The 24878-nt window shown below is 33.1% G+C and overlaps 1 protein-coding gene across 2 annotated transcripts; it reads right to left on the bottom strand.

The window, feature by feature from the left end:
* Positions 1-68: 68 nt before the first annotated feature.
* LOC128993881 (CCR4-NOT transcription complex subunit 4) lies at positions 69-23680 on the bottom strand. Of its 2 annotated transcripts, none has more exons than XM_054417944.1 (15): positions 23537-23680; positions 20943-21055; positions 19239-19502; positions 17545-17631; positions 14408-14597; positions 13709-13811; positions 11809-11936; positions 11108-11243; positions 9579-9745; positions 7298-7411; positions 3906-4054; positions 2775-2914; positions 2260-2396; positions 1046-1108; positions 69-659 (listed from the first exon to the last, which is right to left on the bottom strand). In XM_054417944.1, the coding sequence occupies exons 2-15, from the start codon at positions 21048-21050 to the stop codon at positions 547-549; spliced, it is 1899 nt and encodes a 632-aa protein (XP_054273919.1). In that variant the 5' UTR covers positions 21051-21055; positions 23537-23680; the 3' UTR covers positions 69-546. The 2 variants fall into 2 exon arrangements, with proteins under 2 accessions (XP_054273919.1, XP_054273920.1); XM_054417945.1 differs by having other exon boundaries at positions 3906-4027.
* Positions 23681-24878: the final 1198 nt, after the last annotated feature.

Genomic DNA, 24878 nt, shown 5'->3' with positions numbered 1-24878 from the left:
GTTTAGCATTACAAGTTGCTGATGGTGAGCTGACAAGAACAGAATTAGGGTTCAAAGGATGCAAGTAATTAACGCATAATCCGATTTTTATTTTTTATAAGTATGAGTAACATTCGCTCTTGAGTTATAGCAGTAATATTGGCAGGGGGCAACGCAACAACGAACAGCTGACGAGTTCAAAACCTTCATCACCGCGATCAACGTTTTATCTCAGATAAATAATACACAGAAATTTGAAACAATCGTAAAGAAGGCCCTTCACCAAAGAAAGGTACAAAGAGTTTGGCACTTGGGTTTTTACATCGAGCTGTTCTTTGTTCTTCAATGCCGCAGACTGCGATTCATAGCACCATTTCAAGTGGAATAGGAATACAGACGCAATCGCATCTGCTGAAATGGTATCGGAATTATAAGACCGAGAGAAATAAATTTATATCGATAATATATTACGATTAATTAATATTTAAATACTTTCAGAATAAAGAATTGCACTGATTAATCAATCAAATTGAATGAAGATAGTGCCCCCGGGGTTGAGATGATCCGTTATAAGTTGTCGAGAGTCTGTCGTAGAGGAAAACCAGGTGGCGGGGGAGCTGTGAACAGCTCACAATGCTGAGCTGTCACGATGGCAGGGTCCAGCGCTGTCCAGTCCCAGGCTGCAATCGCAACACAGTATAAATTAGTCATCATCATGGTCCAACCAGTAGAAATTTAGAGGTTATGTTATGACTATTCAAAGAAATCTACTACTGTAAATCTTATAGTAGTTTTTATATTATTGTAAGTGCTTTCACCATAAAATCCACAACCATAAACAAAATATATTTTTTTAAATAATCGACAGTTGATTTCTGAATTTTATCTGTCTCTCAGAAACCAAATTCTGTAAATCTTTAAAAAGTAGCAACTGGTCATTAAGCTGAATATGGAGTTTAACAAATAAACAGTATTATTACTTACAACAAACCAAATAAAACTACTTTAAAAATATTTCATTCAAACACCTAGATCAACAATGTATGAATATTCCAGGTCACTTTACCTTGTGCTGGTGTGTGTTGAGGAAATGTTATAGTAGGCTGCATGAACGGTAAAGTTTTACTTCCTGAAAATGAGACAAAATGTATACATAAAAAATTTGAAGCTTACATAGGATAAGGATAGCATAAGAATATTCTCAGTGCAACAATCTTTGAAAAGAGTTCAGTTGGCCAATATCTAGTATATATCAAGGCCTACACACCCAATGATGGAGTAATCTCTAAAACAGCCGCAGTGCAATAACACATCTGGATTGCAAAGACAGTAAGTAACTAATGTATTTTTATTTTATTTTTTTAAATGAGGTTGGTGGCCTCTTTTAACCTTAAATTTGCTCGTCCACATAGACTAACTGCATGTGCGTGGAACATATCCAGCTAAGCAAGGGGTGAGCCGGTACAGTACAAAGGTGAACTGTACTTATAATTTTTGCGGCAGTGACCAGGATCCGAACCCACAACATTGCTGCCTTGGGCCTGAAGTCTGTGACGCTACCGACAAAGCCACAGACTCACAATATATATTATACCAATATTATTTATATATTATATCCACACACTATCAGCCACAATGAAAAATCCCAAAAGGTAGTTGTAATATGATTTCAACATGTTATATGCAGTCTTAAGAATAAGAATAATTTATTCCATTGATCTTTTTACAAAGAAATAGGACACGTTATATACCGGTACATTACAAAAATAATCATCTAAATACAATCAAGTTTCTGATACATCAAAATATTATAAAAAATACAATTAATTAGGCATAATAACTTATTTTAATTAAAATTTTACATAAAAATTACACTTGATAAAGTCATTTATGCTGTAAAAAGGATTTTGCATTAGCCAATTATAAATTCTATTTAAAAAAATATTATAATCAACAAATTTTGCACTGTCAGGTAGTTTATTAAAAAAGCGAATTGAGTTGATTTTGAAGTTGATTCGTTCACTGGTTCAATGATTTATGTTCAACAAATTGCATTTTTCAACACACTTTTTGAACACAATACATTGGGGAAAAACAAGAGAATATGTGCAATACGTTTAAACCTTTTTCTAAACTGTAGCTTAATAATCTTCCCATGTCGGATAAAAATGGAAACCCAGGCATATACGGTAATTCACTGGTGCTCTCACCCTAGTTATATCTTTGTCTGATCCATCTAAGCTAAACCTACAGATTTGTTAGACGTTTGACAAGTCTCACCTGTTCGTGGAATGCCAAGGCCAAAGGCATTCATGTGATTGGGAGTGGACGTAAAGCCTGGAGGCGGGAGTCGGGTCCGTGGAGATAATGATGTTCCGATCCGAAGCCCATCTACAAGCTTTGTACATGTACTTATTCTGTAAAAAGAAATATACAATAATTTTATCATATGTCTTCTGTTTACGGTAAGCTCAACTATCCCATTTGTTGGATTTCCTTCACTGTTAGTCCGAAGTTAGAAAGTGATTTAACTTCAGTACTACAAATTCCTGTAAATCTTTATACAAATATGTATTTACTTTTAATTCTTGAAAGTGAAACTTTTTAAGATTAAAGGAGGAGTGTAGAATAGTGTGAAATGATCTGGGTAACTTTGTTGACCAAGATCAGCTGTTTCATTATTGTAACTATTTACTAATTGTCACAATTAATTCCATGCAACATCTGTTATTGTTGTTAGTGTACACACATGTTTCCAGTTCATATTGATACAATATTGACATATTGATACAAACCTATGGTGATTATGCTGCATTGCTAATAGCTTAGGCTGGAAATTGTGTTGATGATTTGGTTCTTCTTTTTCCATCATTTCTGCAAAAGCTTTTTGGGTTTCATGGAAGGGGTCAAAGCCCAGATCATCATCCCGTACACACTGCAAAAACAAACGAGTTTAATACGACGCCAATAATAATTGTCACTTTTGAATAATATTTAATACAACTTTAACTTTATATAAAAACTTAAATTTTCCATGTTAAAGATGGAACATTTTAGTTTTACAAGAGAGTACAAAATGGAAAAAAAGGTTAAAAATTATACTCAGTAACAAAAGAAAGAAACCTAAGAATTTCGACATACCAGTCATAGCTATTTTTTTTTATTACTAAAGGCAATCGTGGCCTATGTTGCTGTCAGGGACCGCCAAAAGTTTGTTTATAACTTCTATTGTTCCCTTGTCATCTCTTCAAACTGTCAATACAAAATAAATAGAAATATGTAAATTATAGCTTTACCTGGTATTGGTTGATTTTGAACCCAAAACATAAAATTTACCTAACAATAAAAGATTAACTTTCCCTTGACATCGAGACATTTGAAGCACTACCAGTTGCTAAAAACACAGTTGCTAAGGTAAGCCCTTACAATATCAATTATATAAGAAATCCAGAGGCTAAAATGATTCACATAAAACAAGCTAGAGATTTTACAACAGAAGCAAAAGCCAACTGGTAATTTTCAAGCTCAATGGACACTGAATGCATGATCTATATAGTTCATTCCACGTTGACCATACAGTACCTACAGATAATTTTAAACGTAAGCCATCTAACAGCAGTCTCAGGGATACAAGCTGTTCAAAAACGCCAGGACATGTGTAACGCTCCTTGTTTTTGCCCTTTTTACAATTTTTACTACACCAAAGTCAAAATGAAAATCATTCAGCCCAAATACCAATCGATGGAAAAGGTAAGTTTACTGAAAAAAGTTAAATGTACAAGTCCTTCATTAGGGTTGTGAGGACAGTTGACGCAACCTGCATGACAACAAGCATGTTTCCAGTAATGGTATTTAGCTTGACCGTCTTCCATAAGACCTGTTCGGCAGGGTGAACGTGGGTTGAAATAAAATTATTTAGGACTCACCAAGTCATTATGATCGTCCTGGACAGGCGGAAATCCGAAAGCTGCTTGCCAGTCTTCTGAGTGGTGAACGGGCGGAAGTACGTCCGGCATGTGGTTCAACCCATTAACTGGCCACTCCGATACTGAACAATACAGGTCAACTCCTATATCTATGTCAAACATGTGGCGTTTAATATCTCATATCAACTACGACGATCAAAATTATCTTACAGGTGATTAAATAACATGTTGTAGTTAGTGTACAGTACAACTTGAAAGCCAGAAATTTAGTTTTGACTTAAACATCAAACAATTATGTAATATTGAGTAAAAATTAATAGTTTTCTTAAATAATAATTTTTAATTTGTTTCTTTTTTAGATTTATTATCCTAATGTGTAGCAGTTTTAATGGTATTGGCAAACCAGATGCTAAAATCATGGTTATTTTATAATGTCCTTACAGAGTATTTTACTGTAAAAAATCAAATACTCATTTAGCCCTAATACAAGTTTCACATGTTAAAATCAATATAAAACAGAGCTATTTGTTACACATGGAGACCTCTGTAGATTAATGTATACTTTTAGGTTATACTCTTATAAAGTACAATTGTACAGTTTAACCGAAGAAGTATAAAATATAGCCTTACTATTAGGGGTCTGCGGTGCACCGAAAAAGTCGGTACGGTACGGTACAAGCTTAATTACCGTCATCGGTTCGGTACAGCATTTTACACGGTACAAATTCGGTTCGGTACAGCCTATTATAATAATAAATTACTTTCAGTTTACTATCGTAGTCAACGGCAGTTGGTTCCAAGCACATAAAAGTCTTATCAGTTGTTTGTTTACGATCTTCATAATTTATTACTAGCGTGATGATGCAATAAAAAACCCATTAGCAGTCCCAAATCCATTAACATTTTATCACGACAATAATTGTTGTATTGAAGTACTTCCAAGAACTGTTGAGTTTTATCACTTTTATTTCTTTACGACTTTCCCCAATTCTGTTTTATCATAAAAATAATAGTTTTATGATGACTGTTAAATGTTATCTCTAACTTAATCAGTATTTTCGTGAATATTGAATTTGCCGCTGGCCATTGCCTACTGCCATAAAACTGTTTATGGCTACATATTAAACTTGTAACTAATCTACAATCTTATTTTATAAATTAAATATTTGTTATGGATATTTTATCTTTCTATTGACGACCATGGATATATACAAACTTTTGTCGTGATTTTAATTTTAACATCAAAATACAATATTGCACAATCGTGATATTTTAGGCCATTGACCTTTATTATGCATCCGGTATTGCTGTTTCAGAAGAGAAGCACGTTGATAAATTATAAATTGATATTCCCGTAGTTAAAAAGAATTATTTTATAAACCTATAAAACAAAATCATAAAATCTTACATAAAGATAACAATAACGGAAATTGTATAAAGATAACAACGTCAATCTTTATCTTTGTTCTTCTATTTCTTGGGTTTCCCTTCATCACGCATTCAACAAGTTGCCATGGTTACTAATCACCCATGTCGTTATCAGCTTTTGTGACATAGCGCACAGCAGGGGGTAAAACTTGACGAAAATCGGTTAATTTTTCTACTTTATTAGTATTTGGTATTGTATTAATAATCGGTCCAAATGGCAGATTTTTGTCAAATTTTACACAAAATTTATTGAAATTTCAACAATTATTACCAAATATTTGTATTCATTTAAAAGATTGATTTGTGGTATTGGGTTCCCCACTGAGTGCAGCCTTAGGTTACGACGGTTTAATTTTATAATTAAAACATTATGAAATTGAATTTGACTCATTTATAGTGTTATTTTATGAACTTTGTTAGCAAGTCTGGTTATTTTGGTTAGGTTATGATAGTCTAATTTTTTTAATAAAAAAATTATAAAATAGGATTTGAGGCATTTATAATTTTATTTCATGAACATAACTGAGCGGCACTAATGAGGGTCGGACCTTCTTGGGGGTGAACAATAGACGGCTTATCAGACCCTCCCCTCCCCTCCCCCGTGGTCTGGAGAAAGCTTGTAAACAAACTATTGCACAAGCGCGCGTGACTTGACATTGGGCTGCTTCAATTATAATTTTGTCAAATGAACTGTGATGTTTCAAAATCAAAAACAATAATTTGGGACCATACTGCTAAACAATAATGGACTGCAATTATTGTTGAACATACAATCCATTTTTAACAAACTAAGATTATACGATTCAAATACAATTATAAAAATTATTTTGGTATTTTACTTGGGGTAATGAAGTTATGTAGGCTAGTGTAATTCTCGGTTCATCAAGGTTCTACTGAATTATGTTTGGCAGTGAATAAGTGTAGAATGCAATTTATAAATTTAGGGATACACACCTTTTACACAGTTATAAAGTCTAATTGCCCAACATCAAATCTTACTCTGTGATAATCCAAATTTTAGTTTCAGAAAAAAACTTTGCAAGAATTGTATCCATCTTATAACTTAACTAGTTTTGAAGCTGATAAAAAAAAATGGTCTTTGCCATTACTTCATCATAACCTCCAGTTTTTCATTGTCATCTGCTGTGAACAGCTGGCAAAACTACACTGTCTTCTACTGAATGCTTTTATATGTTAAAAAAAAAAAAAAAAAAATAATAATAATTTACCAGTTTTGTGAAATTATCTTGTCAATAAATGTTTCAAACATGTTTATTCATAAAAACTCTTATCCTATTTTTAAACTACTTTATCATGGCTATTCAAAGTATTTCAGAGTAAAATAGGTAAAGCCTTTATCTCAACTGTGATTTTTCTTGACACAATCCTCGTAGTAGTAAAAGGTTTTGTTTTAATAATATGTGGTACAGTAATTGTTGTTAGAAAACCATGAATGTAGGATACTATCCATTTTCATAGTAATGTCTATGTATTAAAGTTAAAAATAATGGTTTAGATACAGTTCTGAGAAGAAAACCGCAAAAATACGGGTAGCCGCGTACCGTACCGATTTTGTACCGAGAACCGAGGTACAAAATATTGTACCGTACCGAACCGTACCGACCTTAAATTTTCTGTACCGCAGACCCCTACTTACTATGGTTAAAAGTAAATTAATTAGAGAGGAAAAATACCTAAATACATGATTATTTTTTTAGCAAATCATTTTGCAACTGCATACAGAAGAACCACCTTTGAGAGGTAAAATATAAAATTTTGAGCTATTTGCGTGTCATCTACTGCCAGGAACTTTTTACTAAAGTAGGTGATAAATAGGTGATCTTGTAAATGTATTCCCAAGCAAAGTACTTTTTCTTCAACGAAACTACAGTTTGATTAAGTGACTTAATGGTAATGGACAAAAAGGTTGCGGTATAAAACTTTTTTTTAAAAACAGCACTTACCACCTGTAGTGTAGTTTGAGTTGAGAACTTTGGAAAAATTATTAGACGAGAAGAAAGAATTGTTATCCGGTTCTAGAAGTGTGGCTGCCCTGTGTCTGCCGCTTAAACTGGGCTCTGAAATCAAGATAAATCATGAGAAAACTGACCACTGTGAGAATACAGTTATGATACTAAATAACTTAAAAGAAAGTAATACTTGTTTGAAGAGGAATTTACGAAGCGCAGTAAACTCTTTCTCTTTTTGGGACCAGACCCTTGAACAAACTATAAAGGTTTAATAGAGGCTTAAATTACCTGGTTACTGTCAAAACTATCCTTGGTAGTTTTCAACTACAGCTGTTTCGTGCTGTGTATGGATGGTATCGCTAACCTCTGGTCGATCAATTTTAAATGTTTCGTTTTGTGTTTTTCGTGTTATGTACCATGTCTATTTATGGTTAAAAACTTCTGAAAAACTCCACCGTGGGGAATGTTTTTAGACATGACATTCTGCCCTTAAGATATGCTCCATCCGCAGCACGAAAGAGCTGAAGTCGTTGTTAACTACTAAGGATTCCTCTGGCAGTAACCAGGTAATTAACTCTATGAGTTAACTCAGACGATCCAGACGCCATTCCATCTTGATATAAAAAGTCTGAACCATCAATGGTTTATACAAAAAATAATGTATATGTTTCATAAATTCACATTATGTATAGCATATAAATAAGAGAAACCGTTACATAAACCTGTCCATATTGAACAGCGCTAGATAAAAAAATGATGATTTGTTTGTTTAAGCAGCTACAAACAAAATGCAAAGTATGATCAAGTAATATGCTTAAGGTCATCTAATCCGTCTAAATTGATCCACTAGAGAAGGAGTTCACTGGATCTAGTTCACTGTCCACAAAAATATAATGGCAAAAAATGTATTCAATAAACAAAAACTGCTAATGAATAACTTTAATTGAACACTCTAAAAAATAAAGGACCAAAATTAAAGCATCAATAAAAAAAATCTAAGTGTGAGCATGCAAATCTAAAAAAAAAATTAAAATATCTTGCAGCCCCAAAATTTGTAAAGCAGAGATCAAGTGGAACAATTTAAAATTACAAATAGCACGTTTTGTACTTAAAACAGCTGCTTTATGGAAATTCATTAAAACAGCTAATCAAAAAAGTACTCTTTGCAATTTCCAACGCAAAAACCGTGTGCATAAAATAATAGTTCTTTAACATCATTGAGATGTTTATTTACACGTTGAGTTGGTTTACCTTGATATTTTGGGGCATGCTATATACCTGCAATGAAAATAAAACAGTTATGGTACCAAAGCATGGTGATACAATTCCTACTTTTAGTGATGAAATTTCTTAACGCTTTTATTTCAATAATGTCAGAAAATATATATTTTGGTATTCTCGGTAAAGGGCTCTATGTAAAGGTTTGATTTCATTTTTAAGAGGAAGAGCAGATTTACCTGTACGTGGGTGAGTCTTCTTGATAGGAAACACATTTTTATAAACACAAAAATATGGTCATTGGGTACTGGCCATTATGTGAAAAATTCCAAAAGAAAGGAAGATTGCAATAAAGATGGAAGATTAAACCAACTACTTACTGTGTCTTTGTCATATTCAGTTTACACATGCTTATTTTTACGCAAGACGAAAATTTGTTATTCCCTATTTAATAAATTATGTTAAGTTGTAGAAAATATATTTTTATGGTTTATAAAGTTTACATTAGTTTTTATTTCACCCTGTTTGTTTACAGATTAATTAAAAAAAAAATGTGTTTTGTGTGAGATTGATTGTGCACTTTCAAAAAATTCTATCAGGTATTTGTAATTCCTTTAAATATAACCTTATGGTGTAAAGAACAGTCAAGTAAGAGTTTTAGGACTAATAGATACATAATAAAAGAACTTATTGGGTATCAATTAGCCCCTGGACTCTTAAGTTTCTCAGGTAAGCTAGCCGAAGTCTAATACTTTAAAAAATCCTTACTAGCCATTTATTTTTCCATTAAAATATAGCCTATTATAGGTACAGTCAAGTAAGACAGCACACTTGTGATAGATGTTACTAGTAACTAAACAGGGGAGCAAGCTGTCTAGTAGTAGAGTGGGGTTTCCAATCCCGCCAATCATTAATGGATTTCTTTCTACGTGATAATGCCGCAACCCTCAAGGACTAGCCTGAAGTAATGTGATAACGATAACAGTTCCGGGCTAGAACTAGTATCCTAGGTTGTGAAGATGGAACATAAAAATATAAAAAAAAACTAGTTACTAACCTGAATGAGTGTTATTCAAGTGGGGAGGGGGTGCTATTTTATGTGTCACTTCTCCGTTGACTGGTACAGCCTCGTGCTGGTGCTGCTCCCAGTGGTGATCCGATAAAGGTTGCGAATGACTGTGGCTTGAACTGCTACTACTCGAGCTGCCGTTTTCTCTAGGTTTCCTGGACAGTTTCACATTTTTAGTATCCGTTAGGAAGGTTTTTAATGGGACAAATTTTCAAGATGTGCTTTAAATTTTGAAAGGAAGGTTTTATGACAAAAATATTTCAACTAAGTTGTAAAAAAAATTTGTGAGTGAGAATTTGTATGATTATTAAAATTAAAACCATGAAACCTAAACTTTTTTCAAATTAATGATACAAAACAACAAATATTATTTCTAAAAAAGTGATAATAAAACATCCATGCATTTAAATATCAACTTAAAATATAAATAGGACCTAAACGAGAGTATTTTAAACCTGAAGAATCTTACACACTTGAAATGAAATATTTTGGATCAAATTATTTAACAAAACTGCTATAGTTGCTATTTGACGTTATATACATATATGTAGTGATATAAAATAAAGTGATTGTATATAAAATTAAAATAAAAAAAGGTTTTATTATAAACTAAAGAAAACTGGTTTATACAGTCCTTTATCATTTTTACCTTATTACACTTCCACATCATACATTTTGGACAGATTTTGATTAAGGTAAGATGGTTGTGCTAACCCACAAACCTTATTCACCTGACCTCGCTCCATGTTACCATTGAAGATGACAAGAAAAAGAACTGGCATACATTTCAAATATTGTTTTGAACAGTGGAAAAATTGTTGGGTCAAGTGCATAGCTTCTAATGGAGAGTCTGTTCAAGGTCATAAGGTTGCAGTGTATATAATTTGTAAATACATAAATTTTGGATTCCAATTATTTTTTAGTATCTTAAAAAAAAAACTGGGTCAAGATTTTACTAGCATATCATGCTTCTGATAATTTCATACTAAGCCTATGTGTTTAGGTAATAACTAAAAACTAATCGGCATACTTATGAGAATGTTTTGTGAATTAACTTTAACTTAGTAAATGTATAAGTAGTGGTAATTTAAGGGCAACACTTAATGATATCAATAAGTACTGTTCTAGGAACCAAGAATCTAAAGTTTAATAAAAAATACTTTCTAATTATAAACTAAAATAAAACATGCAGTTGATGATAAACGTGTATTTCCTTTATTTTACAGAAAACAAATAAAACTACTTTTAAAACAAACCTATTATTTTCATAATTCAAAAGTGTTATTTTATCACAGATTACTGATTGACTAAACAAAATTACTTCTAGCAAATACATAATGAAAGATGTAACAAAATGTGACTTTATTATTTACAATATAAATATGTACAATGAAAAGACTCTTCCTAAAATAAAATATCTTCTGTTGACTGTTTTAGTTATTTATTTTTAGGTTTTGAACCATCTTGGCATTTTACCACACTGGAAACATCTACTTCAGAACAGTTTTCTTCCATACCTGTCTTCTCCTGATTGTGGCCTCTTTTTATGGCTTTTAGAATTGTTTGCTTTTCCTTTATTATTGTGTTGCGTGTTTGTGTTGGGAGGGGAAGGTTGAGGAGCGTTAGCCGGGGCCGATGAAACCGGGACCATCACTGCAACAAACACATTTACAATTATTAGATTTGATAAGATTAAATGTCTATAACCCCACACAGAACGATGCTTATTTTAAGGTGAGGAGTGAAGGATTAATTTTGAATGAGACAACAGCTTTATTACTGATCAAGATCAGTTGGTTTTGTAGTCAGGATCTTATTAGAATCCCAACTAGAGCTCGCCCGTTGTCGAAAACTCAACCAAAAGTATGTTTTGTACAAACTTATCTATTTTCACCCCACGCTGTAAATAAAAAATGTGATTCGAATTTCTCCCATTTGTTTTGATTTTCTGTTTATAATTTGTTGTTATTTCGTCACCAACATGGCAACCCATAAGGCCCATGTTAATTTTTTTAAATTAAAAATTAATTTGTTGTGCTTATTTTTGAGCCTATTTTTATTTATAAAGGGATTCTGCACATCTACAGGGGAATCATCTTTAATTTTGATCCAACCGTGTGTAATTCGGTCCAGTACACACAACAAATACACACACTAACAACTTGGGCTCAGTTACAAGAGAGGCTAGGAGAGAGCAAGTCCAACTCCCTCTACTTACCCGAGGAGGACTGTGTCTGACCAGGTTGTAGGGAAGGCCAGGCCTCCTTGGTCGTAGGCTGTTGAGGTGCCGGGGGCGTGGTCGACCCTTGTCCCACCATCACAGCTGGCGGACTGGGCGTCGGCTTCCTGCAACCACAATATGTTCACCATTAGTTTAATTAAATATGGCCACCATTTAACAAAGCCCTTAGTTGGTAGTTGGATAACCATTTGGTAAGTTAAGCCAGCCTATTATAAAACGGTAAATTATACTTATTCTTTATGTGTAAGTGAAATCAACAAATGAAGTAAAATGTAGTGTTACAGTATTTTTTGGGATTTTTAGAAATACACCATTGTAAAACAAATAGAAACTTTATTTACAGGACCAGCGAAAACGAGGTCGCATCTATTAGCTATTTTACTATTTGTAGGTTAATACTAGCTGTGTACCCGTTCTACGCACGGGGATCTTATAATATTCAGTTGAAACCTTCTTATATAACGAACAGCAGTTGGTTTGCATATTTTAAGATATGCTGGCCAAACTATTATACATAGCTTCATTTTATGTTGTTTTTTGTTGTTCCGGATCGGTATGACAATCAATAAAAGGTTAAATTACCTCTGTGTCTGCCGGTCGATCCTATAACGGTAGGCTTACTTTTATTTTTACTATCTGATCTCGTTTGCATGGCTCAATCACGTCCTGGTTGAAGTTCGTTCGCTACGCTCACTCACCTGTATGTTGGAGCTCGTTCGCTGCGCTCACTTTCCTTCAGGTTAGCTCGTTCGCTACGCTCACTTGCCTTCAGGTTAGCTCGTTCGCTACGCTCACTCGCCTCCAGGTTGCAAATTAGCTGTTGTCATAAATGTAAAAGAAATAATAGTGCTAGTGCTGCACCCTGTTGGTAATCCTTGTAACTTTAATGCTATTGAACATCACAGAACAGAACCAACTTGTTTAATTGAAACAGCTGTTAAGATTCAATAATTTCATTTCTCATAAGGTTAACATGGGCTTCCAGAAATTCCACGTCAAAAATCGACAAAAACTTGATTTTCAAGGGTTTACTGTTAAATATCTAACTGTCTCATATTCGATGAAATACGTCTAAAACCATCTCATATATGTATAGTATTTGGAAAATAAGTTTCAGGCGGGACAGTGCTATAGTTATTGAGGAGTAGTTGTAATAAAGTGCGTATTTTAGCGTTACCAAGAGAATGACAGATAGACAGACAGACAGACAGACAGACAGACAGACAGAAATTGAGATAAGGTTTGATTCGGTTTCTCTGACCTATGAAATGTAAAAATAACCAAAAAGTTCATTATTCTAAGCAATGTACAGACAAAACTCTAATTTTATTTATATAGATTTACATTGCTATTTATAGGCTTATTTCATGATTTTTTTTATGATTTACAGCTAGGGGTTTGTACCACTTTGTTGGGTTACTGTAACTTACTAAATTTTAATAAAAACTGGTAGAGCCGCATATTTTAATAGCCGATTTTAGGGAAAATCACTACAATTGCAATAACTTTTAAACCACAATTTTTACAGCAATGGATGTTGTACCGTTTTGTTTAAAAAACAAAGGGCTACAACATACTAAATGTAAATCAAAATCTTTTAGGCCATTTTTGTGAAAGTCTGATTTTACCGTGATTTTATGCAAACATCATCATTAAAAATCAAAATTTTAAAAAATGACCACAGGTTTAGTCTACAGCTCTATACACATCCACAAACACACACACAGACATTGCTTCAAAACCAACTTTTGGGGTTCAGGGGGACCCAAAACGAATATTGCTACTGAAAACTTAAAATTTAGAGAGTGTGGTTCTGAATCAAGAAAACCCTAAATTAAAAGTTCTGTTTTTATTTTAAAATTTAAATGGTCTTTACCTATTTATTGTAGCATTGATTAGTTGATCGTGTAATTTCTTTTCGTACTCCTGATGTTTCCCTTGCTGCATTTCTTCTTTAGTAAAACTTGCTTCAGAATCCCCTGTTTAACAAAAACAATTCAAATGAATACCTCCAATCTTAAATAAACTCAAGAAAATAAACTTGTGCCTATTTAGTATTCTACTTCACTATTTGACGTCCCTCAAAAACTGCCAGTAAGTAAAACATTTCAAGAAATAGCCTAGGTATTTAACACATTAGCTTCCAAAATTCAGAGATGATTATTTATAACATTAAGTTATTTTAAATATCACAAAAAGCGAGATAATTTTGGGAGTCAACGCAAAAATTTCAATAATATAATGTTCAAAACCTGAAATCTATTCTAACAAAAAGAAAACACAACAATGTTTCCTTTAAAAAATTTAAGATGAAATAGATTATTAATAATTTTTTCTTTCACTAAAACAATCAATCAAAATTGCTATTTTGTAATAAAAATTGAAATTACAGAATTCATTTAGTACTACTAGAACGTCAATTGATAAAACACTAGAGAGTAGAGGGTCAACTTTTGACTTTGGCAGAAGTATTCGCAGAGTGCCAGAAGGTAACTCTGTTAGTGTTAAAAATGTGCATGCTTCCAGCAAGTTTACTTACAGACAAAGAAAACACAAACAATTAATTCTTACTCACCCAAGTCATGGAGGTACATGCAGTCCCCTTTGGGGCACGTCTGGTTTTTCATGAAATGTGAGCAGTACTTTGTGGTCCCTAGCGATGTTTTCACAGTCCTTCCGTCTACAACTATGTTATTCACTGCCTGTATGGCTCGTAATGCGTCGTCCGCTTTCTGATACGTCACATAAGCACTTGCACTTGGACCCTGTACAAGGATTGGCTAATTCACAAACATTATTGTCCAATCAAATATTGATAATTGTGATTGTGTATCTCATCAAGACAAGTCTAATGTGTTTAAAAAATGATTAACAAAAATTGTAAAGATAAACCAGTCTCCAAAGCCATATTATGCAAGTGTAGCCAAATCTAAGTTTACTTCAAGCAGACAACCTAATTTTGGCCTACTCATACATTATAGGAATTCAATCAATTACTCATAAGTTAAGTTGGTTTGAACACATGAGGTTAATGTGAGAAAAACTTTCTAAGGAAATGGAATTAATGACTGTACAGTAATGTACTGTACAGCATCGTTCGATACTGCTGGTTCACAAACTCATTCAAGTTTATCCCGCCTTACACCTTCAAACCAAATTTCATCAAAATCAAACAAAAATTACTCAAGTTCACGGACACATATATATCTCTCTGTATATAGATATACATATATACAAATTTGAACCGATAGTGTTTTTGGCCTCTAGGATGTCCCTAGAGGCCAAAAACACTATCGGTTCAAATTTGTGAAAGTAAAAAGTAAATCGGTCCCGGGCTCAAGTCTTACCATGAGACCTACGGTATAGCTACTTTCCCTATAGAGAAATTCGCTAAAATGAGGAAGTAAGTCCTAAATCTTCCATGCCACAAGTATAATACTAGACATAAAAATTAAAAAATCAACTCAACAGAGATTAAAATTTTATGAGAAAAAGCAATATATTTGGGAAAGATATTTTTTGTTTGAAAAAAAGTTTGAAAATAATATTGAAAATATTAAAAACAACCTCAAAGAATTCATAATAAACAAACCAATAATTGGTTGTTTATAAAAGAATTAATTATTTATTCTTTATATGAGTTTTTTGACCTTTGTTCACAACAGAACTAAAAGTATAAGGACAATAGTTAAATAGTTAAGGTTTAAATATTGATGTATTTTTACTGTGATTAATTGGCACTATGAACTAATGTTCATGAAATAAATAAAGAACTTTTGATTTCATTTCAAGGCTTTGTACCTTTTCAATCCTTGCGATACATGTGCACACCACGTAAATCATTTGAAAAATAATACAAATATTTTACTTAAATTTTAAGTGAGCGTTGTATTTAGACACGTGATAACTGGTCTCAAATCATTTCTACAAGAAAAGTCGTTTCAGTAGTGCCCACTTCCTGCCATCCAGTTTGCTTAAACCGACGTGCTGATAAAAATTGTCCAGTTACAAGAGTCACTTCTGCTGTGTGTAGTACAGTTAAATCGAAAATGTTGATACAAAAAAATACCACCAACAAAGCAAATGCCAGTGGGCGTTATGAGGGCATTTGCCCGCAGCAGTTAAAACTAAGTGATTTTTCTGCTTGTCCTTGCTTTAGGGATGGTCAAGTCTCGAAATTTCGGGAAATTTTAAATCTTGTTACGTGAGACGAGATTTCTTTTTGGCCGAGATTTTTATCGAGACGAGAATAAAAAATATAAAAACAAATTTAAAAAATTAAAAACGCCTGCAAAAAGTTAATGCAATACCCGCAATACAGGAGCGTGTTGTAGTTGCGTTTCCTTTGCGAAGGCGTTCTTATTTAATTAATTCTTTGCATGTAAATATTGCTTTAATTATTTTAATAATATTACTTTAATAACATTTGAGAAGTTTTGTTAAGTGTAAGCAGTGTGAGGAATGTTTTATTACTATAAAAAGCCAAAACAAGTAGGCCTAACTATTTTATAAAAATTAATATTGCTTTTATTTTATGATTTATTTTATTTTAGGATAAGTTGAACTCTATCCTAACTGATATCACTATGTTTCCTAATCGTAGGAATTTTTAATAAGTTGGCGTGATTAATAAAAACATGTTTTTTAATAAAAGATTGTAAATATTCTTGCCTAATATCATTATTTTTGTATTTAAACAGTCATCTAACAATGTTACAAAATCAGGTAAAAATTTTGAACGTGCATTTCCCGTTGTGTATGAGAAGGGAAATCCCGTCTCGATCTCGTCTCGAAATTTTATGAGAAATAAAAAATCTCGTCTCGTCTCGAACTAAAAATCCAATCTCGTCCATCCCTATTTAAAATAGAGAATAAATATTTAATTTAATATTTTAAATGATATTTTAAGTGGGAAAAAATAACTATTTATTTACCCTAACTCTAAATACATTTAATAACGCCTAAGCCATGAATATTTTTGAAAAGCCTATTTTCAACCTTTTAATTATAAAAAAAAACCACATTATTTATCGTACCAAAGTATATTGAGGACATTGTGAGAATATAAAAGTTATTCCTATATCTTGGCATTTTTTAAACATCAAAATCTTCATAAGTTCTGGGCATTTATGTTAAAGAATTATTACTGTCAATAATATGGAGGGGTAGGCCTGCATCAAATTAATTAAATATTTCAAACTAGACTACATTCAACAAAGTTTGAGATGACCACAAATTTAGACATTATGAAATAAAGTACAAGGCCTGTATTTTTTTAGTTTGTATCAAATAACTACCGGTAGGATAATTTATTTTAATAAAAGGTTTTTTTGCATAAAAAAGGCCGCAATTGAATTATTGTCTCAAAACCCATAAATGCCCGAGCACTTATGAAAAATGGGCATTTATCCTTTGCATTTGCCCCGAGTTATAAATGCCCGGGCGTTTTACATCACTACCATGAACTCTCATGACACCGGCCACAAAAGCCTACATAAGAAAAAGGGTTAAAACAAAACGATGTCCGATTAAATGGTATCCGGAGAGGAGGGAGTCTACAGTAGAAGGAAGCAGACTGAGAAGAATACTTAGAAGAAACATGGATGGTGGAAGAAGAGGAATTGTAGGGGGATAAAAGATGGTAGACACTCAAACCTGGGAATAACTGAAATACAAAAAGTATGAATAATTAATCAATACCCCTTCTCTTACCTGTGAACCGGCGTAGGATGTACTTTGATTAATTACTACTTTGTGAATTTTGCCATATTTTCCAAAATATTCATGCTTTTTCAGTATCTGAAATATAAACCAAGATTATTGACAAGTTCAAAGAAAATATTTATTTTAATGGGCTAAAAGAAAGCATAAGTTGGATACAGTACAACTAGACTGATAAATAAGTACACAACGTTCTGCATAATAAGCTACTTCAACTAACATTGTGATTTAATTATAGGCCTAATATTGCTCAGACTTGTATTTGTGAGTCAAAAGGAAATGTTAGCTTTTTTAGTTCTTAAAGATTTTGTCACCCTCGATAAAACATTACAACATTGCACTACTCAAAAAGCAATTAATTCTAGTCACTGTGGCCGAACTGTCTAAATAAGAGATTTTCCTTTACCTTGATGGTTTAGGAAAAAATTTGGTACATTGAAGTACAAAAATAATAAAGGCCAAACTTTAAAATCCAATAAGTTAGTAATTATTGCACTAAACAATTTTACTCAGAAGTCATGATTTTTAAATTTCTAAATAGTGATAGCAAATTGTTTTATTCAAGACTAAAATTGAAATCGATTTCTCCTGGTAACTCACATTACATTTACAGAATGATAAGATAAGAAATTAACAGGGAAACAATTAGAATTAATTACATTAACATTATAGTTTGTTATTCATGTCACTTAAACAATCCGTAATCTAATAGGCTCTTTGTACACATTTAGTCAGTTAAATTTACCTCTAAGCAAAATAAGTTGAGAAAAAAACCTTCATTCAAGTAAGAACAAGGTGGGGATAAGTTACAGATCCATTATAAATGTGGAAATAACAAATACAAATCTGAGATTTTAATTTATTTTTCTAGAACAACCCCTCATATACTACTATGGGACCCTGCCCCTGGCCAGATAAACCAACCTTTTATATAAATATCCTTGCCACAGCAAACCTGCAGACTAAGTGTATTTCCTATTGCCAGATTGGATTTTACCGTACTTAAATATTTCCTTAAATATCAAATATTTTAAACATACCAGATTCATTACTTATTTAAAAAAAATTATTTTAAACAAACAAACTAAGGTTTTCTGCTATAGGGAGGTTGTTTATAGTGAAATTGATAATAGTATAGGATGAAATGAGGAGATTCAATAAATTTGATTCAGAATATATCCATAAACAAACTACCCTAAACAGTTTTTATACTTATTCTTCAAAACAATAACATAAAAATTTTAAAACTTACAGTTTTTTTTTAACTTTTCTCAGTCCGGTACCTAAATAATAACTACAACAAAGTACAATATTGTTTTATTTTTTAGTCCTACTAAACAGTTTACAATGAAATTGAAAAAAACTGTATCTTTTGAGTTGTAGCAGCAGATCTAAGTTCTTGTTAACCTAATACTATTTACATAGGGAAACAAATCTGACATGTTTCTGGATATATTTGAGTGGAAATCCGATCAGGCAAATGGAAAATCACTTTGTATTCAGGTTTGGTGAGCAGGTGTAGGCTACTTTATTTGATTCATACTTTAATATTTTATAATAGTGTGTCAGCGTTACATAATAGTGACACATATCCCATAAGGTATTTAACCAAAAAGATATTTTTTTAAATCATATATTCTGAAGATTGTTATCTAGTAAAGCTATAGGCCTACAACAAGAATTACCTCCGCGTCCGCTAGGCGCATAGGCAGTCCCACCACAAACACCAGGTTCTTCTGCACTACTCTCACGTTGGCCAGATGTTTCCGGTTCTCCGTGATTTTCTGCTTCCGTTGCTGGTCCTTCTGTCGCTTCTCCGCCTTCAGTCTTGCCACCTCCTCCTGCGACAGAGGCTTAAAGTCTGCCGGGTCCTCGGGGTAAGCTTTGCGACACGCCGGACACAGACCGTTTTCATCAGTCCTGATTCTGTGCCAGCAAAATCGGCAAATCTGAAATAAGCAAGGCAAAAATAATGAAAAACAGTTGTGGGACATTTCATTGGCTAATAATACATCACGGAGTTAAAAAAGGCAACATCAACAACCAATGGCAACAAAAAGGCAACAATTAATGTTAATTCATTTAAAATCCTAGCTAAGGGTAATTTTCTTTGAGGTAGGAATAGTTCACTAAATTTGATCGTAAAACAAATCAGAATCCGTAGAATGATGAACAACAGAAATACTGTCCATTAAAGTAGAGAGAGAGAAAATCAACAAAGCCTATAATTTTTGGAGAACAAAAATTTGTTTGGGCCAAAGCACCCTTTGGAAACACAAGAAACATGAACATAAATAACCCACTCTGTTTAGAGTCTTTAAAATAAATCAAATTATTACTAGAAGACGCAGATAAAAAAAAAATTAAAAACTATATTTCTATTCTTGTTAATAATAACTCCCATAACTTTCATGAATTGTCTAGAAAGGACGCGATTAGCAGGATGCTAATCCAAACTAATTGCAACTGAGCCCTGTTCGGATTAGCTAAGATAACTTCATTCAATATTATTTTCACAATAAATATAGGCTAATAGCCAATAATTCAGATTAGTATAATTCACATTAGGTATAGTTTCATCATCCAACACTATAGGTATGTGTATTAAGCATATATGATATGCCACATTTTAGAGACAATATTTTTGGTAGGCATATTCTAGTACTCTAAATGGCTTATACAATTCAAACATTAGCCTAGGCCTACAGTAATGTCACTGTGATCACAACAAAATCAATATTAACAGGAAGTACTTGGGTAGTTTGTCTACTAGTTTTAATCTTTAGGACTACCATATTCAGTTTACAGGTAGCGTATTATTGTCACTCTACTGAGTTAGGCAGATATATGGTTTAGCGGGGTTCGTATTATTGGGACTATACAATTTAAGCAAATTTAATGTTTAAAAAACATTCAATCCAAAGCCAACACATAAATATAATAACTAGTGAGTAAGTAAAAGAAGTATACACGCGGTACTGTAGCTCATTCCATAACAAAGTCGGATGGACAAAAGCAATTTAACAGTACAGTAAGAAGATTAAACATACACCTACTAGCCTCTACTAGCTCTACTAGCCTACTAGGAGATTAAATACATCTGATTTAGCCTCCTGGTGATTATAATTAAGTATCACTCTTACATTATTACATACACTTTACAGACTTTCAGTTCCTAGTGTTAACTTAAATAACCAGTGCTCGATTTGTAAAATGAGATGCTGGAACTGTAACCTATTTAATGTGATTATTACCTATTTAAATGCCAATATTTTTATCTTTCCACAAGAGAGGTACCGGAACACAATTCCACTGTAAATCGAGCACTGCTTACAACAGTATGACACCTTCAAATAAATGGTCCTTGCTGAAAAAGCTGCTGATCTTACCTGGTATCCACAAGTGCATGGGAAGAAGTTAAGATCGTCGACTTCTAGCGGCTCCATACACAGTGGACACTCCACTTGCTCCTCCCCACTCTGGTTGAGAACGGACATCTTGCCTACAACAAAGCGTAGGCTACAGTGAATTGGGGTCACTCTTCACACTTAAAAAAGGTAGTACAAAAAGAAGCTATTCAACCCCTGGCAGACCATTGAAATCCTTTGTAGACACTTTTCTTGAACTGAAGTTACAGTGGTGTCGTTATACATACTTGAGGTACAGTTCCGCAGAAACTATAGCCTAAGAAATATTATCAAGATGACAATTAGTTTGATTAATCGTATCGGAAATAGTTTTCATGCAATATAGACTTAAGTATTGACTTATCTATTGAACAGGATTATCCTATTTTAAGCTATGGGGTCTTTTAAGACTCTTTCACACTGTGATGCGTTGGTCAGGTTATTTTAGTTTATGTTAGTTTATAGCTTGAACTATTTTATAATATAAACATTTTTCTGCAAGTTTGATCTGTTTTTCATCAACATTCTTCTGCCTCTATTTACTAAATTTTTACTCGGTTTTACTGCATTGCTATCATTATTGTTATATGGTGTTATAGCCTACTGGTTTTGTTTTTGTGAATCTCTTGTTTTGTTAACTTGTTCAGATAGTTTGTTATTTATAGATAAGTCATTTTTGAGGTTATCTTGGGTACCTTGTTTTCCAGTTTTTTCACTACTTTTGTACTCTGGCCTGTGATTATCCCAAATACACTAGGCCTAGCCCTATGTTTTTTCTCTGTTTCTTCTTTCTGTTAAGATTTACTGTATTTTCTTGTAAAAAATGGTGCAACCATTTATAAAAAAATAACAAAAAAATAAAATAGCATTTAAAACGTAAAATGTGGATGTATGTGTTATTTTTAAAGAGGCCAAATTACAAAGACGTTACCTAATTATTAGGACCCATTCGTAATTTATTTTGTCAAGAGTTTGGGAAAAGGTTCATTTTTTTAAAAGATAAGCCTACCTACCTTGTTTGTGATTATTATAAACTAAAAATATAACCTAACCAGACATAAACAACGCAGTGCAGTGTAAGAGAGTGGCAGGCAGCCCTCTTTTTTTAAAGAACCATAACAGAAATTAAAAAGCTTACTAACATTCAATATTTACATTAAGCCTAGTCTAAATTAAATATTTTAATCAAAAGACTATTAATATTCAACTAATATTACATCCTATAGGCTTAGCTTCTCTGCAGAACTGTACTCATTAAGTTAGGTGCCAGTACTTGATATAGGCTAGACTCTGCTGTACAAATTCCCTGAGTTATCGTGTGCCGAAGTTGTTAAATCAGCTTGGCCAACAGGATGAAGGCTATGAAGGAGTACATAACAACACGAATCTCTTAATTATCACTATCTAAGCAACTTTATAACTAACTTAGGCCTAACTTACACATTTTATGAAGGCTACAAAGGTTGAACATTTCAGAATGACAGTTAGACTTAGAATTAGTGACTTAAAATTTCTAAAGTTTAGCACCTGTTACCAGATCTCTTTGAACTTAAATATTCTTTGAACTCCAACCATTGATAAGTTAATTGAAAAAGTTTTAAAAATCTTAAACACTCTCTCCCCCTTTATCTTGGTTAATAGGGTGTGTAGCAACACTAAGTTACCATAGGCCTAAAAAATGAGTACCTATGTAAGTTAGCATAGCCTATACAAACACTCATTTACAGCTTGTAATCAAAGAAAACAATTGGAATTGAACAGTAGTGGGGAGCGCATATAAACTTAAGTTTAGGTTCTAAGCATAAGATGTAACCGCTTGCGCAACTGAAGACAAGTTGACTGATGGCGGGTTGAATTGAGTTAACTTAAACAAGGCTAATCAAGCAACTCCCAAAAGTAAATATCATATTCTAAGTTTAAGGGTGGAATGAAATATTCAGGCTAACAGGCCAAAAAATACCTCTAAAATTATGGGGTGTAAATTTAGTTAGTTAAGTGTACGGTATTTGTAAACCATGATACAAAGGATTGGTTAAATCACCAAAAGTGTCTTGGGGACACATCATCAGCATATACTTAAATACTTAAAATTGCTGCATTAGGTCACTCTTGGGTTTACAGCCTTGTAAGGCTGGCCAAATTAAGGCTGGGCCTAAACTTTAAAGGTAAAAGGTAGGCTATTAGGTCTAGTAAAATTGAGAGAGAAAAAATATAGGTACACTACGCGGTAAATTTGCTTGAACATAAAAATTAACTATTTGTTTTCTAATGAGTTTTGTCTACAAGCTTGGGTTTAAGTGGGCCTTTTGTTTACAGCTGTTGGCATACAAGTTTTATGAACATTAAAAAAGCCGTATACCAAAAATATGATTCTGGGAAGATAATAACCAATTGATACAACAAAATTCGCAAGAATGTATTGAAACTAAAAAAGGTATATGATGTTAATAAATGACTACCTGGTCTGGAATACTTGGCAGCTTGTATTGTAGTCAACGTATGCTATCCGAAAACTCAGTTTCAACCTACGTCACAAAGAGATCAGATAGGTCAATATTTTGATGTGGAATGCTTACCTTATACTCAGCGCCTAGCTTTGTGATATTAGAGTTGGAAAATGTACTCCAAATATTACAAAAGGGCTAATAATTAAGAATTTTCTTGTATAGCAGAATAACTAACCAGGAAACTTCAGTTGACGAAATCAGTACTGTTGCGCAGCTGTTAGCGCAGTGCAGAGAGATGAAGAAGCACATAATATACAGACTCAGAGCTTAAGTAAGAATTTAACTTGGGATGGATATCATACTAATACAAATAATAGCTAAATAGCTGATATTTTAACATGCAATATCTAGAATAATATACGACGTCGTGGGCGTCGTGTCGTAATGAAAGCTATTTCAAAATTGCACAATAGTTATTTTCCATCATTAAACACTTTCTGCTGTAATTGCTTGTAGATTCGATCTGTTGGTAATTCTGAGCAATTACTTGGTCAAACCCAATTTTTTTCATACTTTACTACGGTCATCAGGATGTTCTTATAAAGCAAGAAACATATAATTTAAGCCCCACAAGACCATCGTACAGGTTGCAGAGTGATAAGAACTTTCAAATTCCAAGCGATAACAGTGGCTTGCAGGAGACGCGCGGAAGGCCAGGAGACTCGGATGTCGGATGAGGACGAAGAACCCGGCGATTACTGAGGTAATTTCTATTTGTATATAACATATATTAACTTTCCCGGGCTGAATTATGTTTTTTTAGTTTCACATACATCTCTAAAGCCAGTTGCGACAGTACCGTTATGTTTGGTTAGGTTAGGTTAGTTCATAACCTAACTTAACCTAACCTAACTTAACCTTGCGGGGCTTAAATTATATGTTTATTGTTTTCTAAAAACATCCTGATGACCGTAGTAAAGTATGAATAAAACTGGGGTTGACCAAGTAATTGCTCAGAATTACCGATCTGGTTAAGCAGAAAAAGTAAATTCTAAGGATTAAATTATTTTAGTTGGTTTAAGAAGAAAAATTCGCACATTTTCATCGTATTGAACCCAGGGTGACCGAGTCCATTCTTTCATGTCCTCTATCACTGAATATATGATCACATTAAAAACTCTAATCTGTTTTAGATGTTGTGTTTATTTATTTATTTATTCTTTCAACGGTAACACCATTTACATTCAAATATACATTAAATAGGATTAAATCACTTTATAAACATAGCATAATCTATACTTATAAAAGGCAAAGCCCTCACTGACACACTCACTCACTCACTCATCACTAATTCTCCCATTTACCTAGGAGGCTGAAATTTGGTACACCGATTCTTTAGGCATTAAGTAGGAAAACTAAGTTGTTTTTATTCTGATCGGACTGTCGGGCTCCGCCCCAGTGGCTCTGGAGT

The sequence above is a fragment of the Macrosteles quadrilineatus genome, unplaced genomic scaffold (genome assembly GCF_028750875.1).
Source record: "Macrosteles quadrilineatus isolate MER2022 unplaced genomic scaffold, UCM_ALF_1.0 Scaffold_5__1_contigs__length_97177068, whole genome shotgun sequence".
Classification (NCBI taxonomy): domain Eukaryota; kingdom Metazoa; phylum Arthropoda; class Insecta; order Hemiptera; family Cicadellidae; genus Macrosteles; species Macrosteles quadrilineatus.
Note: the sequence above shows the minus strand (reverse complement) of the source record. Positions and strands in the feature narration are given on the sequence as shown.

What these genes read in the sequence shown, in the direction of transcription:
- LOC128993881 (XM_054417944.1), bottom strand. Translation starts at nt 21,050, where the DNA reads ATGTCCGTTCTCAACCAGAGTGGGGAGGAGCAAGTGGAGTGTCCACTG. An exon ending in CCACAATCAGGAGAAGACAG is followed by an intron (nt 9,746 to 11,107) that starts GTATGGAAGAAA and finishes GAAACTGTCCAG; the next exon opens with GAAACCTAGAGAAAACGGCA. An exon ending in CTTGAATAACACTCATTCAG is followed by an intron (nt 7,412 to 9,578) that starts GTTAGTAACTAG and finishes TCTTGATTTCAG; the next exon opens with AGCCCAGTTTAAGCGGCAGA.